The following is a 14,141-nucleotide window of genomic DNA, read 5'->3' as shown; positions in this document are numbered from 1 at the left end:
AAAAATAGCTAATCCTGGCAAATGGAGGACAAAAAAAAAAAATTAAAATATTTATAACCATGTCAGACTAAAGTACATTTGTTGGCTGCACATAATCTAGGACCTTCTCTTTGGTTAACTGCCAATGTTTTATATAAGTTCRTAATAAATAAAGCATTAATTGGAATGAAGAATGAGCGTCTCTGTCTTGCCACTCTGATTTTTCTCAAATGAGATGCACATATTTTGTCATTTATCAGTTTACAGTATTTTTGCTGTTCTTCATGATGTGATCTGAACTGCTTCAGGMATAACTAAAACAATCGTCTTAGGTGAGCCAATCTCACAGAAATAGCTGCATAAGCAATTAAAAGTGCAAAAATGGTTTTACTATTTTGCATTCCTGATATTTCAGATGCATAAATGTTTGGGGCATGATTCATGTATCTTCCTCCATGAAGAAGGTATTTTATCCAGCTCTTAAATGCAACCATATCTCTGATGAAAAGTAATCACTATTCTGCCAACAGCAGAAGTGACCAAGAATTCCATAAGCAAGTAACTGAAGGAGAACTACAGAAAAAATGTTCAATATTACAAATGATAATTTGGCCCCAAGAGTGTAACAAGCTGAGTTGGAGGACACACGCCCCAATTACAGCTCAGCAGAAGGCTCCACTGTATGCACTCTAATAATGGAAGAGCATATTTTAAGGTACCAGAAGTTATTTTGAAAAAAATATACTGCATATTTGAGCAGCTACCCTTCTTCAGTTAAGGTTGAGAATTATTAAGTTTTTAGTGAATAGTTTCTCTTACTGATATCTTGCTTGGAATCTATTCAATTTCTGCAAGAAAAAAATCACCTTCACAGATCTGTTCCTTAAGCACACGTGATCTTTCAGAAATATTTAGCTAGACCAAACCTAGAGTAGACCTGAAGTATAGAATAGAGAAGTCTCTGAAAGTTGAGAGTCACAGAAAGTTGTGCTATGCAGAAAATTACCACTTCCAACCTGAAAAGCCTTAACATTTTTCTGAGAGAGAAAGGGAGATAGAGTAGAACTAGTTTCTGGCAAGGACAAATAATTTCATTGGTACAGTTTAGGATCTAGGACTGTGAAACCATCTAGGATCCTTTCTGTGCTCAAAGGAGTGCTAACAGTTGAGAAAACAACGATTCTATGCAAAGTGGTTTTATCACCTACTTGCTTAATTACAGTGAGCATAAGCAATAAGGCACAGTGTTAACAGCATTTCCTATTTTAGATGACACACAGTTTTTTTAAAAAAATACAGACCTGACCAGTTTCAGCATTTCAGATACTATTTGCCTATTGCTTGACAAACTGGAAAAATAAAGAAATGCAAGGGGGACACAGTCCTCAATCTTATCTTCTCTATCTTTTCTGTCATTTGTTTTACAGAGATTTGACACACAACCAGAAAGAACATTAATAATAATGATGAGAACTAGTGAGCATTGAGAACATCTGACATGGCAGTAGTAAAGGAAATGAAAAATTTTTACAGGCAGAGCACTGGGGAGGATAATGCTCCCAGGAAACACCCTGGACAGACAACCCCTGCATGGATTCCACTGAATAGAAGCTATTTTTGTGTCAGGTATTCTTGGAGCAAATAACAATTATTTCAGCTYCCCAAAAGATACACTCAGAATTTTCCAGTTGCTTACTTCAACCAATAACAGCCATTTTCTGAATGTTATGTCTTTTGCAGAGTCAAAACAAACCATGTCTATTCCAATAGCAGACTCATCCCATTGAACCAAATGTTCATTGAACCAAACGTTCAGCCAAATGTTGATTGAACCAAACAATTATTTATATTTTCTATTGACTCTCTCTATTGCCCTTCACCTAATGATCTACAGACAGAAGAAATCCAAGCAGGTGCATGCATCTCACGGGACTGAGGACTTTTTTGCCTGCCTTTCATGTTGGAAATTTGATCAGAAAAGCAGAAGATAGCTCTTCACTTGTGACCAGCAAACTCCAACCTTTTTGATAGCGTATAGTTTAATCCGAGTTTTATCATCTCCCTAACTCTTATTTAAACATGTTCCATAGATGCAACCAAGATGAGACACAACTTGATTACTACTAGAAGTATTGCCAGCAACATACAAGAGGAGAAAGGTATGCTTACATTCACCTCTCATGATCAATTTCCTTGACCTCTGCATTAATATGCATGCAGAAAAAAATGTAACTTCCTTTAAAATACGCAAAATTTCAACGTGCCAGAAATTAAACAACTTTTTATCAGTGAAAGATGGTTTGTGATTAAAATATTTCATCACCATCATACAGGAAATAGGCAATCCTTGAAAATGTAAGAAAAAAGAAAAAGAAGAAAAAAAAGAGAAGAAATGAAACTGAAGAATTTTGCTTAATCAAAAAAATTACCCTGCAAATTGGCAAACGTGGTAGACCAGGTAAACGTTTGCTTTTATCATGCTGAATATGGTGAAAGCTGCCATCTTGGAAGCTGTAAAAACCACATACATCTAGCACTGTGGTACAAGAAGCATTTGCTGCACTGTCCTACCAATRTACTTCACTGCTAACCAGAAGGGACAATTTTTTTCTTTTTTTTTAAAAAAAAAGAAGGCTGTAAAAAGCATTTCTGCTTTCAGTCATCCCTCTGTTCTTAGCTCTTTTGTGTACACAGCAGTTCAAGAAGCTAACAGTTGCTGTTTATTTATATGAATACAAAAGAAAGGTCAGAAACAATTACGAGCATTTTACCAATGAAGCTTGTTAGATACTACCCGATCTGAGATCAGAACAGAAACCAGTGATCTCAATATGAAAAGCTTTATAGAACTCAGATAAAACAATCAGACTTCTAGGAGTCTCACCCATATATTTGAATATGTATACATGCTTATTTACCTTTAGCTGGGGCTAAGCCAGTGCTGACACTGGATTTTAGCTATCAAAAACATCTCTATGGGAAAGCAGTCATGTCATTTCTGGCACTGAAATAATAAATTACTTTTGCTCATCATTCAGGAAAAGAAAACCATAAAACATTTTAACAGTCTCAAGTGTCTCTTTCTGGGAAGAGTGAAATTAAGAAGCAGCATAAAAAATGACACCACAGGACCTTATAAGAGAGTTAAGAGCATATTCATTAGAAATGAAATACAAAATACAATGATGCAGCAAGACAGGGGGTAGCAGGCAAAAAAGACCCCCACCATTCCATACCCTCAGCCCAATCCAAGGAAAGCATCTATAGAATACAAATTAGAGATCTCAAACAGAGGCTAGAGGATGGGTTTTACAAAGTAATTTTCTTGCTATACAGAAAATATATTATTTGCTGGAAGTCAATGCTGAGCTGTTAAGGGCTCAGGGTCAGTCACTGCTCAGCAAATCCGTTCGAAGGGCCACTGATCCCTACTGTTTCTCCACCAGTTTGCTGAATACATCATAGATCTCTGGCTTTTCCTGTGCAAATTGCTCTGCTGTATTTTTCTGTAGCCAGTCAGATGAACGCATTTGTTGTTGCAGGAGACCAATAAGGTCACCAAGGTTGGAGCTACCAGCACAGGTAGGCTCCTGGTGGCGGGATACAAAAATAACTTCATCTGTGCTATCTGCTTTGCCATCCTGATCTGATTGACAAGGTTGTTCCTTTGCCTCAGCCAAGATCTCCTGCTCCCGCTCTTCCAAAACTTTGCGGATTCGCTGCATACCTGCATGGTATAAAGAGAAGAAACACTAATGAATTAGATTAAGCCACAAGGGTCTCCATATCTGTCAAATCCAGAAAAACTTGAAGGAGCAGAGGTAAAGAAAGAAGAAAAGAGAAGAAAAGAAGATAACAGTAATACAACAGCTTAAGATTAAGGAGAAGAGGAAACAGTATTTTAGATATTCTGGCAGGAGGAAAAAGAGAAGAAATATTACTCACCTAACTGTAGTCGATGTGTTTTGTCAGCAAAGATAATGCGGAACCAGCCAGGTTCACTGCATTCAAAGGCTTTACCACAGGATAGCAGGACCTTGTTATCAAGAAAACGCCTCCAGAGTAGCATCTCCTCCTCAAACGTTCCTGTCCTAAGGTACTAGGAGAGTTAGCAGAAGGGCCAAAGGTTAGTAACATACATGCCAACTCACTGAGATCCTCATGAATCTGTGATTCCCATGAGGTCTGCAAAGGCCTGGGGAGACACCTTTTACCTCTGAAGTACAGCAGTTGTGATACAAAGGAAGAAATAGGAAGGAAAGTGGCTTGAGTGCGGTAAGATTCCTGCAAGGAGGGAAATGCGCAGACAGACTAAAGGAAGAGCACACACAGAAATGCTAGTCAGCCTTTCCCTCTACTCATCAAGACAACTGATGAGGCTTTAACAAGATGTTTATCACTCTGTTCCTCTAGGCTCATTTGCACCAGTGTCAGCCCTCATCCCAGGAGAAGCCTCCTTTCTTAAGGCTACCAACCTTTCGGAAATCAATCCAGACAAAGAAGCCTGCACTGCGGTTGAGAAAAGGGACCCCAAGTGTCTTCAGCTCATCTGTTACATACGTATGGGCAGCTTTTAGGCGGGCATGGTTGGCCCTCAGGTACACCTGGTTGATCCAGTCTAACCAGAGGGAGAAGACAGAGAAAAAAAATGCAACTGTATAAGAATTCAGATGTGTACAAGTTCCCAGAACACTCACAATGCCTTTTTCCATTTCACCTTCCTTTGTTTTCTGCTGCTTCAAAAACAAAGAGAGGAAAGAACTATTTAGTAGCTTCATGTCAGTGCAAAATAACATTCTCTTCACTTTTCTGAGGAAGTTTCCCTATATTCAGTGCTCTTAGTTGCTGTGGATTGTTAGCACTCCAACCAAGGCAAAACCAGAAATCCAATTCTGTTTCTTTCTTCCCACAAGCTTGTATTCTTTGTTTCTGCTCAGCTGGTTCTATGCAGCACTAGCTATTTATGAAAAACTATCAAATTTCTTCAAAGCTCTCCTCCAATTCTGTTCATGAGGAGCTCTGCAGAAATGTTCCTTTTCTGTAGAAATGTCAGCCATGTGTTACATGGGCAGCTTCAGGATTATGGAAGACTGTAAATTAAGCTGTACAAACAAGAGACAGTTTGGGAAAGTAAGGGGACAGGATCTCCTGAGGTAGTGAGATACACAGAACAGCAGAGGATCATCTGTCAAGCTACTGACTCACCTCTGTCTCTAAGCAGCTGTGCAACCTTGTGCTGGACAGGTCCACAAACCCCATGAAAATAACACAAAGAAGCCACTGCATTAGCAACATCTTGGTTCTCTGTATATAAAGTACCAAAGCGAATCCCAGAGACAGCAAAATCCTGCAGAAAACACAGACTACTTTATTACACAGGAAGGCTGGGATCCTACTACTACTGCCTTGGTTTTTTTTAGCACAAGGGAGTTGAGGACACAAGGCCACCTATACCTGTCAGGAAGCCCCAGCATGGTGGCAACCAACACTCACCTTGCTTATTCCCCACATCACATGAGTCCTCTGTGGATCAGGCAATCTGTATGTAGAAGGATGCAGATGGGCAGTTAGTGTCATAGGTGCTGAAGCTTTTGGATCACCAGTGCAGCATTGCAAAAACAGAGAGGCAGCATTACACAATGAGAGACAGTGCAACAGGGAACATCAGTCAAGTAGGGAAAACTCAAATATTACCTAATTTTAAAAGCTAGAAACTCTGAGAACTGATTTTAGATACAACTTTTAAATATTTCAAATCTATAGATGCCTGCATCAAGCACTATATTTCATATATAAATCTTCTGTGTGATTTTAAAGACTGCAAGTACAAAATTAGTACTAAAGTGCTAAAAAATCAGTGCCTCATCAATATACTTTCCAAGAATTAAAATGAACCTTCTTTCTTGCAATCACCGATATTTTGAAGATGAAGTTCTTCYTCAACATTACTGAGCTAACAGTTAACCAAATATATTTTTATGTCCTTGCAAATGAACACACACAAAAAAAATCACACCATTGGCAAAAAAATAGAAAGAAAAGAAGATAAAGCATATTTTTAAAAGGTGAGATCTGCAAAACTTTTCATCTCATTAAATCAATACCTAATTAAACATATTCTAAAATCTTTAGTAACACTGTGATGCCATGATTACTGTAAGAAAAAATAAAGTAAGCAGGAACAGAAACTCTTTATATCAACTGAACATGGGAAAGAGGTAACAATATTTAGGTAGCAAAGAAAAGCATCACTTACAAGAAATGAAACATCTATTTCCAGGTTTTTGGAACGGTCAGAAGCATTAGAGAAGCACACATTGAAAAATTTATCACAACAAAATMCTAACTTTCTTTCTTCCTTACTAGATTGCACATGATAAAATGTATTTGCCATTCAGAAACTACAAAAAGTCTATGTAACGCAGATTCAGAATTTGCTTGCTCATGACTTAACTTCCAGTCACAAGTTCTCAGCAAGGCATCATGTTGAATTGTCACTGGAAGATGGCCAGGGAAGTAGGAGCTGATTTTACCTGTCCATGCCTAGGACACTGTGAAATGTGGCTGATTCGTCAAATACTGACAGCATGTAGATCTCATCTACTATCACATGCAATTCATGTCTGCAAAAGGACAAAATGGAAATTATGAAATAATACTGCTTCTGGCCTAGAAGCAAAGACAAATTCAGGACTCTGGAAAGACTTGCTTTATACTAAGAACAGGGACACAAAATTTTGTAGAACTGATGCTTATAGAAGCAATTTTCCATAGCTCAGAAGGTCTGTTACATGTATACTGAATTGATGTGCGATATATCCAGCTAATTGTCACTCACGGCAACCATATACTAAGTTTCATCTGTTTCCAATGTACCTGACAAAATTAACTCCCTATGTGTTACATATCTAGAGTAAGTTGTACCATCATCTACTCAGATGGACAAAACTTCAGAGAGCATCAGTGACCCACAATGAAGCTGGGAACCCATATTCATATATTTCTTTTCCCATGCACATGCAGAAAAAACTGTTGGAAAAGGAACTCTGTTTTCTACTAAAGAAGCACAGCACCACAGTGATTGCTAGGACTCCTAAAAAATAAATATAACTTGTACCACCTGATACAATTTGTTTTGCCACTCCAGATGACTACATGGTCCATGATCCCTTATCTCTTTCTCTCCCCTCTCCCCTCTTAAGCTTGCTGTTGTGTGTAAAGAAAAAGACTGTCTGCCTGGCTTAAAAGATATCCACAGAAAAATTAATGGATAGTGAATAGTCCAGCAGAGTCTGAAAGCTGCGTCTGACTCAGGATATCTCAACCTTCCAAACTGACATACCTTTTAGCAAATTCCAGGTAATCCTGTAGCTCTGACAGGGAGTAGATGTCCCCTAGGGGGTTTTGGGGATTCAGAAGAATTAAAGCCCTTACAGTGACACCCTGTAGAACATGAGATGTGCAATATTAAGAGAAGATTCATCATAGGATAAAGTTTTAACCTACTAGAGCAGTTAGTGAGATACAAGACTATCATTAAGCTCACAGTAACTTAGGCTCCGACCATTACGTCTCACTTCAAAGGTTAGACTTTTATGAGAAAACTGACAAAAAAAATATGAGAAAATTTTTAGCTACAGATTAAGTCTTTTTTTGGCAAAATGCAGTGAACTGAGGGATACACTGTAGAATTAACCTATGGTATTGAAGAGAGGGAGTCTGCTACGATCATTGTAAATAGAGAAATCTATTTACGAGAAAGATGCTCTCCAACTTCCTCAGCCTAGAACAGAAGTTCCTGTGAGCTGTATCAGTAGTTGGGAAGTAACAGACTAGTGAATGTTGCCCATGAATGAGGCAAGAAAGACAGGCAATTGAGCTACCTGGATGCAAACTGTTCACATCCAAAGTGCACGTTCGGCTGGGAGATATCAGAGCCAGTAATGAGCTAAAGATGCAGCAAAACTTACACAGGGTTTCAGGATAATGTCAAAACTTAGACTAAATATTCATAAAGTGATTCTCATCTGCATTTAACTTCCAGATTTGCATCTCACTCCCCCCTGTAAACATTCATACTGGTCTTACTGGATTCATCTACACTACTGTGTAGCAGCAGTCAGTTCTGGGGTAACTCAGCTTGGCCTTCATGAAGGAGAAACACTAGCTAGTCCCTACTATTTACAGCATGCCCAAATACACGTTTTTGCAATATCAGTGGGTCCCAGTACTCTGTGAATAGCCTAGCACTCCCAGGCTATCTTTTCTGCTGTTGCAGTGATGTCGTGTGACCAAAATTAGACATATATGACACTATAGAATTCCTCTTAGAACTGCCTCTAAGTAGTATGCCACAAGTACAAATGGGATTTGCAGGGAGCTTGATCTCAGTTTGTCTATATGGACTACGAGAATTTCACATGCTATGTTTTGAAAATGTTTTTGGCTTCAGGCCACTTCTAGGACCAGTCAACTCAAGTATATCGTAGACTTAGTTGGTAATATGAAGCTCAGTTGCACTCACCTCTGCCCGGGCATCCTGTAAGGCCTTTTCCAGTTTGTCCACTGTAAGTTGAAAGGGCCGAGTGCTTGTTCCAGTGATCTGAAAGACAACATAAAGAAAAGAAAAAGACTAATTTATTTCATCAGAGTCTGCCATGAAGCCATTCCCCTGAGAAATGTTTCCCAAAACAAAATAAAATTCAGTAAAAATGACCAAACTTCCACCCTCTTATCCTTTTATACTACARARAGATTAAATAAATAAATAAAATCAAAGARTTGCTTATAGTAGACTGGCCACACACACAGAACTCTGGTWATCCCTGAATAACTAAAACAATGTAAGATCTTCACATGCTCTTCCACTCCTGGGACTGTTCTTAGTAGGACATTACATAGTTCTGTCTCCAAGGTTCATTCTGGCCTTCCTTGCCTCCACCAAGGGCCATTATTACATGTTTATTGGGAGTAAGATACAAGACAGGGACAAGACTGGAATCCAGATTTATGGTCTTGAATAGGTTTCTTGAAAATCATATGCCTCAATTTCCTAACAGTAATTTGTGCAAACATTGACAAGCTACTGTTTAGCCTTGTTCTAGGGAGTGTTTCAGGTTCCCAAAGCTTGGGACCTTCCAGTATCAATTACTTTTAGCTGCAAAGGTCCATATTCCTTTCCTTCAGTTCTTACCTTACTGTCTAAATAGGCATACACCAGTTTGACGTTGCCATATAGAAACACACTCTGGGTAATACCACCGTAAAAGGGAGTGGCAATCAGAACAGCTTCTGAAATCAAGAAAACAAAGCTAGTTATCAACAGGTCACAGTCTGTCTCTCTCTTCTAGAGCACTTTTAAGGCTGTGAGAGCTGGGCCTATTTAGCTTGGAGAAAAGAAGACTGAGAGGGGATCTTATCAATGTCTATAAATASCTTAAGGGAGGGTGTCAAGGGGATAGGACCGAACTCTTTTCAGTAGCACCATTCAACAGGACAAGAGGCAACGGGCACAAACTGAAACACAGGAAGTTCCACCTGAATATGAGGAAGAACTTCTTTACCATGAGAGTGACAGAGCACTGGAACAGGTTACCCAGAGAGGTTGTGGAGTCTCCTTCTATTAAGATATTCAAAACCCATCTGGATGCAATTCTGTCTAACATGCTCTAGGTGACCTTGCTTGAGCAGGGAGGTTGGACTAGATGATCTCCAGAGGTCCCTTCCAACCTCAACCATTCTATGATTCTGTGATTCAGGTAAACATGAAAGCTCTTCTTTACAGTAATGCCCCTTGAAGTATTTTAATGATACCCTTTTTTGACCACTTTCATTTTACATCATTTTTTAAAATATTCTGCAGACACTGGGACACTGAACACCCATTCTCAGTATCCCAGCAAATGTGTGTATAGCCCAGAGTTTAACAAAAAGAAACACAGCACCACCAAAACAGCAAAGAGAGACAAGGTAAGACACAAAGTACGAGATCTGTAGACTGGGGAGATGATGAATTTTGCAATACAACATTGCAGAAAACAAGAGCTTCACAGTAGGCCATGCCAATTCCACTATTTTACTTTCATCATACAATATTTAAACTGAGTAACATTATTTCCCAACAAAACTAAATTTTAAAAACACCTCCCAATCATTCACTTACCCCCTGGATCACACAGGACTGTAGCTAACGCAGAAAACAGAGAGCCACAACCATTCAACACAATCACCTTTAGAGGAAAGAGAGAGACTAGTGATAAATCTGTCCATAGAAAGAGACACTACAAAAATAATTTCTGACAATGTCCCTGAAATATGTTCCTCCTTATCCTCTAGCACAAAGGTTTCCAATCTTTTCCTGTTGAAATTTCACTTCTACCAGAGATAACTTTGACACTGTATTCTGCTTCAGAGACACTTCATCCCTGTGCCTTTCTTGTTTCTAATAAGTAACACAGTGTTTAGTGAACRAGTAGATTTTAAGTAGTGAAAACGTTTGCAGAGCAGTTTTGAACTGTTAGAAAAGTRAAGTATTTTTCATCAGCTAATTTGTGGTATCTTCTCTCTGTGGTAACAGCAGTGCCTATGCCTACCCCCTGCTGAATTTGTGCAGAAGTGGGAATTGCTGTCTCGTACAGGAGCAGGTTTGACACCTGCTTCTAGAAGAGAGATGCTCACAGRTCTCATGAGTTTCAATCCAAGTATCAGGTAAAATCTGCTACCTTGGAGAGGTAATCTCAGCAAACCGATCAGTGACAACTTCAGTTTATATGAAGTACAGGCTTCTGCTGAGTTATTGCAATGAGAAAAACAACTGCTRCACCCACTCCTGCTGCCTTTAGAATTCAGCAAAAAGTAGGAGTCCCTTATCATGCACATACCCCAGAGCCCAACTTGCATCTCTCTCAAGTCAGCAAATCCTGCAAAGACTCAGGACTTGATGGCTTCCTGATAACCCTGTCACAAAGTCTGAAAGCATCTGTTCTTACAGACTAAAACTACTCTTAGCTCAATTACTGACTTTGTCCTGAGGTGCAACAGCAGAACAATGCCAAATTAAACTAGGGTAGAACAACGGGCACTCYTAGTCAAGACTGAGGGATACAGGCACAGCAGGTCCCAGTGCTCAAAAAGGAGATACAAACATAAAGCCCTATTGAGATGCATTGTATAAGGAGTTCAGACACGGGAATAATAATATGGCAAATATGAAGTAAAACTGAAGTATGTTATCTGAAGTATGCATCAAAAGCTACTCAGATGGCTATGATTCAACTTATTATGCAGGATAAAAGCCTATTATTTTACAATTAATCATTTGTTTAAAAAAATACGATGAAACTGTTTGACAATAAATGGCAATACATTAGAAGAGACACCAATGAAAAGTGGGTTACCCACATTTTCTGCCTTAAGAGGTGCAGGGGCCTTGCAGTAATAGGTCAAAAATCGAGCCACTTCCTCCCGTAAACTGAGAAAGACACAAAAGCAAATATCGATTCAGCTTATTCTCCAAGAGGCTGGACTGCCTCAGGTCCACATTTCAGGAAAATAAAGCTAGGGCACAGTAAAGACTGACAAATATAGCTAGAAAACAGGATAGCTTAGGCTCATTCCACAGACGTGACTTTTACACGTGGCAAAGGTGTCGCTGATAATGTCTGTAACCGTATATGCATTTTTGAAGAGTTTTAATCAAGACATAGAACAAAAGGATTAAAGTCCCTACGTGCTCACTGTATTTCAGAGAGCTGTTTCAAGTTGCCTWACTTGTTAACGTATACAGTGCTTCTAAAATTGTGTTTGCTTTAGAAAATCAGCATCTTCTCTCACATATGAGGATTTTTAACTGGATGAACTAGTAGGGTAGTTTTGGAATTTACAGTTTTGGAAAGAAAAATATAATTGAATGACTTAGGAAAGTTATAACTAATCACTGTAGCAGAAGTGTTYTGTATTTATCCATTCTGTTTGTCAGACAAGTACTCAAAGAGAGAAGCACTAGGAAAATGAGAAGACTTACAACATATGTCCCTTCCAATCAGGATACTGAAGCAGTGGTGGCTCCATGAGATTCATATCAGTCTGTGTCAGCTGTGAGCAACAAGAAGAAACATTAAAAAGCAAAATCACCARTATCAGGAACATGGAAATAGACAGAATCCATGGACAGGCACACACCTGCTTGGACACATACACAAACACACAGACTTTAACAGCCTTAAAACTGGATTTTGAAAGCCACTKAACATCAAAATTAAGGCAGTAAAACTTTGCCACACAGAAATTTATAAGAAGGATGCAAAATAGGCAATATAAAGGATGCCCATTAAAAAGATGCCTGCAAAAGACTTTGTGAACCAAATGAAACAACCTGAAGAGTCCCAAGGATCTTCTCACTCAAGTTTGGAAGACAACAGCTTTCAKCTGAGAATTAAGTCTCAATCATGAAAGCTCTAGCATCATGAAAGCTCAGGTATAAAYTGTCAGAGAGAAAAGATTTTGAATTAGTCAGATACATATTTTCTTTTTACAAACTTTTGATAGATTTTTAAAATAAATTTTAGCTTTAATTTATATTTCTGTTCCAAGTTACTGCAGTTCCTTCARATCTGTAATTCTGACTAGCTTGGTAATTTTTAAAATATAACAGAAGCTTTCACAAGATAAGATAAATACACAATTATCTTCTTGAATATCTTCCCCAGGGCAGATACTTTGTTCCTTATTAGGAGCTCATTTTGGTCTCAAAGACAGGTTCAGCTGAACTGTGGGCAAGTGGAGCCCATATTATCTTTATATTTAGATAAATCATACAMACTTTTATCAAAATATTTTAAAGGTAGTAAATATGAGGTTTTCATATAATCCAGTTCTATGAAAGCACAGTGGTGATCAGGGCAGAGAAAAGAGGATGCTTTACATAAGCAAAACAGGAATAAATAAATTTCATGTACAATGAACCTTCCAAATATTTGACGACAACCAAACACATGAGTTGATATTAAAAAGGGGAAGTAGGGAAGTGAGTAGGTGATAGCCAGAAAGGAGTTGGGAATTTTAACATGCAGTGTGAAAGCTTATCACATAATAACAAAAACACAGCATTCTGTAATCGTGTTTGGATAACTTGTGCCAAGCTCTGGAATTTAATGACACTGTCCTCATCCCATGCAGAATTACAACCTGCTATTGTAGGATTAAAGTTCCTTTATTCATCTGTAGATGCCTCTTGAAGCCTATGTAGCACAGAACTGTGCCTCCTTAGTTCTCTCTCCTAAACTTGTCTAGAGAATGCAACACAAAACACATCAGCAGACTTGGCCAAAAATTACTATGCAATAATAAAGATGAGAATCCTTAAAGATAATGCTGCAAGGGCTAAGAAAACCAGACAGGCCAACCAAAATGAAGAGTATCAGAAATCTCATGCCAGAGAATATTCTATAATTTAAGGGTCATCATTTAAAAATAGAAATCTGGTACTCTATTCAGTGGAAACAGTAAGTATTTACTGTCCCACACAGCAAGAACTTAGAGTTTTCTGGAATCCCAGGCAGCACTGCATTCAGTAAATCCATGTTGTAACTCCAGACTGTGGTGATTAAGAAGCTGGAAACAGTATCTTTATTCATCTTGTTGCCATAAGCATGATGGTTTATCTAACTATTGCTGATAAATTTTTAACTCTTTTTCATAATAAGGCTAATTAAGATGCAACTGACTGTCCCCGCCACACTCTTATTTACTGCAGACTTTGTTAGTTTGAAGGGGAAAAGACAGAGTGAATGAAGGAAGGTAAAACCTACACACCCTAGAARGCACCTTTTTTGTGCACAGCTACCAGGCAGCAGTTCTGCCTTACCTGTTCTGTTAGCTGGAAGGTGAGTAGTGGGGTAGCGTCCCCCCGAGGCAGAGGCGTGGCAAGCAGAAATAAAATAAGGAAAATTTTGAGGATGGGAATTGGTGGAATGGGAGTAACAGTGAACTTCAAACCATAGAGACTGACTGCTAGAAACTGAGTCCCCTTCCCTCCCCACAGACAACTGTAGGTAGGAAAAAATGTAGTATTCCCACCTACGGGTCTGAATCTGGGCAATAGTTTTAATGCAAATCAAGAAACATTTCTCTAAGGCACAGTGCTTTTGTTTTCTTTTTCTTTT

At 38.6% G+C, this 14,141-nt stretch overlaps 1 protein-coding gene across 2 annotated transcripts in view; it reads right to left on the bottom strand.

The window, feature by feature from the left end:
• Nucleotides 1–2,765: 2,765 nt before the first annotated feature.
• Nucleotides 2,766–14,141, bottom strand: part of ACCS (1-aminocyclopropane-1-carboxylate synthase homolog (inactive)) — a 15,935-nt gene continuing 4,559 nt past the window's right edge. For both annotated transcript variants that reach the window (XM_085321861.1, XM_085321862.1), the window contains exons 4-15: nucleotides 12,002–12,072; nucleotides 11,380–11,449; nucleotides 10,142–10,208; nucleotides 9,173–9,270; nucleotides 8,504–8,581; nucleotides 7,322–7,422; nucleotides 6,513–6,602; nucleotides 5,473–5,518; nucleotides 5,185–5,326; nucleotides 4,455–4,597; nucleotides 3,925–4,078; nucleotides 2,766–3,706 (exon numbers count right to left, since the gene is read on the bottom strand). In XM_085321861.1, coding sequence (XP_085177987.1) covers nucleotides 3,408–3,706; nucleotides 3,925–4,078; nucleotides 4,455–4,597; nucleotides 5,185–5,326; nucleotides 5,473–5,518; nucleotides 6,513–6,602; nucleotides 7,322–7,422; nucleotides 8,504–8,581; nucleotides 9,173–9,270; nucleotides 10,142–10,208; nucleotides 11,380–11,449; nucleotides 12,002–12,072 — 1,359 coding nt within the window. In that variant the 3' untranslated portion in view covers nucleotides 2,766–3,407. The remainder of the gene's footprint in view (nucleotides 3,707–3,924; nucleotides 4,079–4,454; nucleotides 4,598–5,184; nucleotides 5,327–5,472; nucleotides 5,519–6,512; nucleotides 6,603–7,321; nucleotides 7,423–8,503; nucleotides 8,582–9,172; nucleotides 9,271–10,141; nucleotides 10,209–11,379; nucleotides 11,450–12,001; nucleotides 12,073–14,141) is intronic.

The sequence above is a fragment of the Rhea americana genome, unplaced genomic scaffold (genome assembly GCF_003343005.1).
Source record: "Rhea americana isolate MKP2758 unplaced genomic scaffold, rheAme1 scaffold_72, whole genome shotgun sequence".
NCBI lineage: Eukaryota > Metazoa > Chordata > Aves > Rheiformes > Rheidae > Rhea > Rhea americana.
The sequence above is the reverse complement of the archived record's forward strand: the minus strand, read 5'-3'. Positions and strand labels throughout refer to the sequence as shown.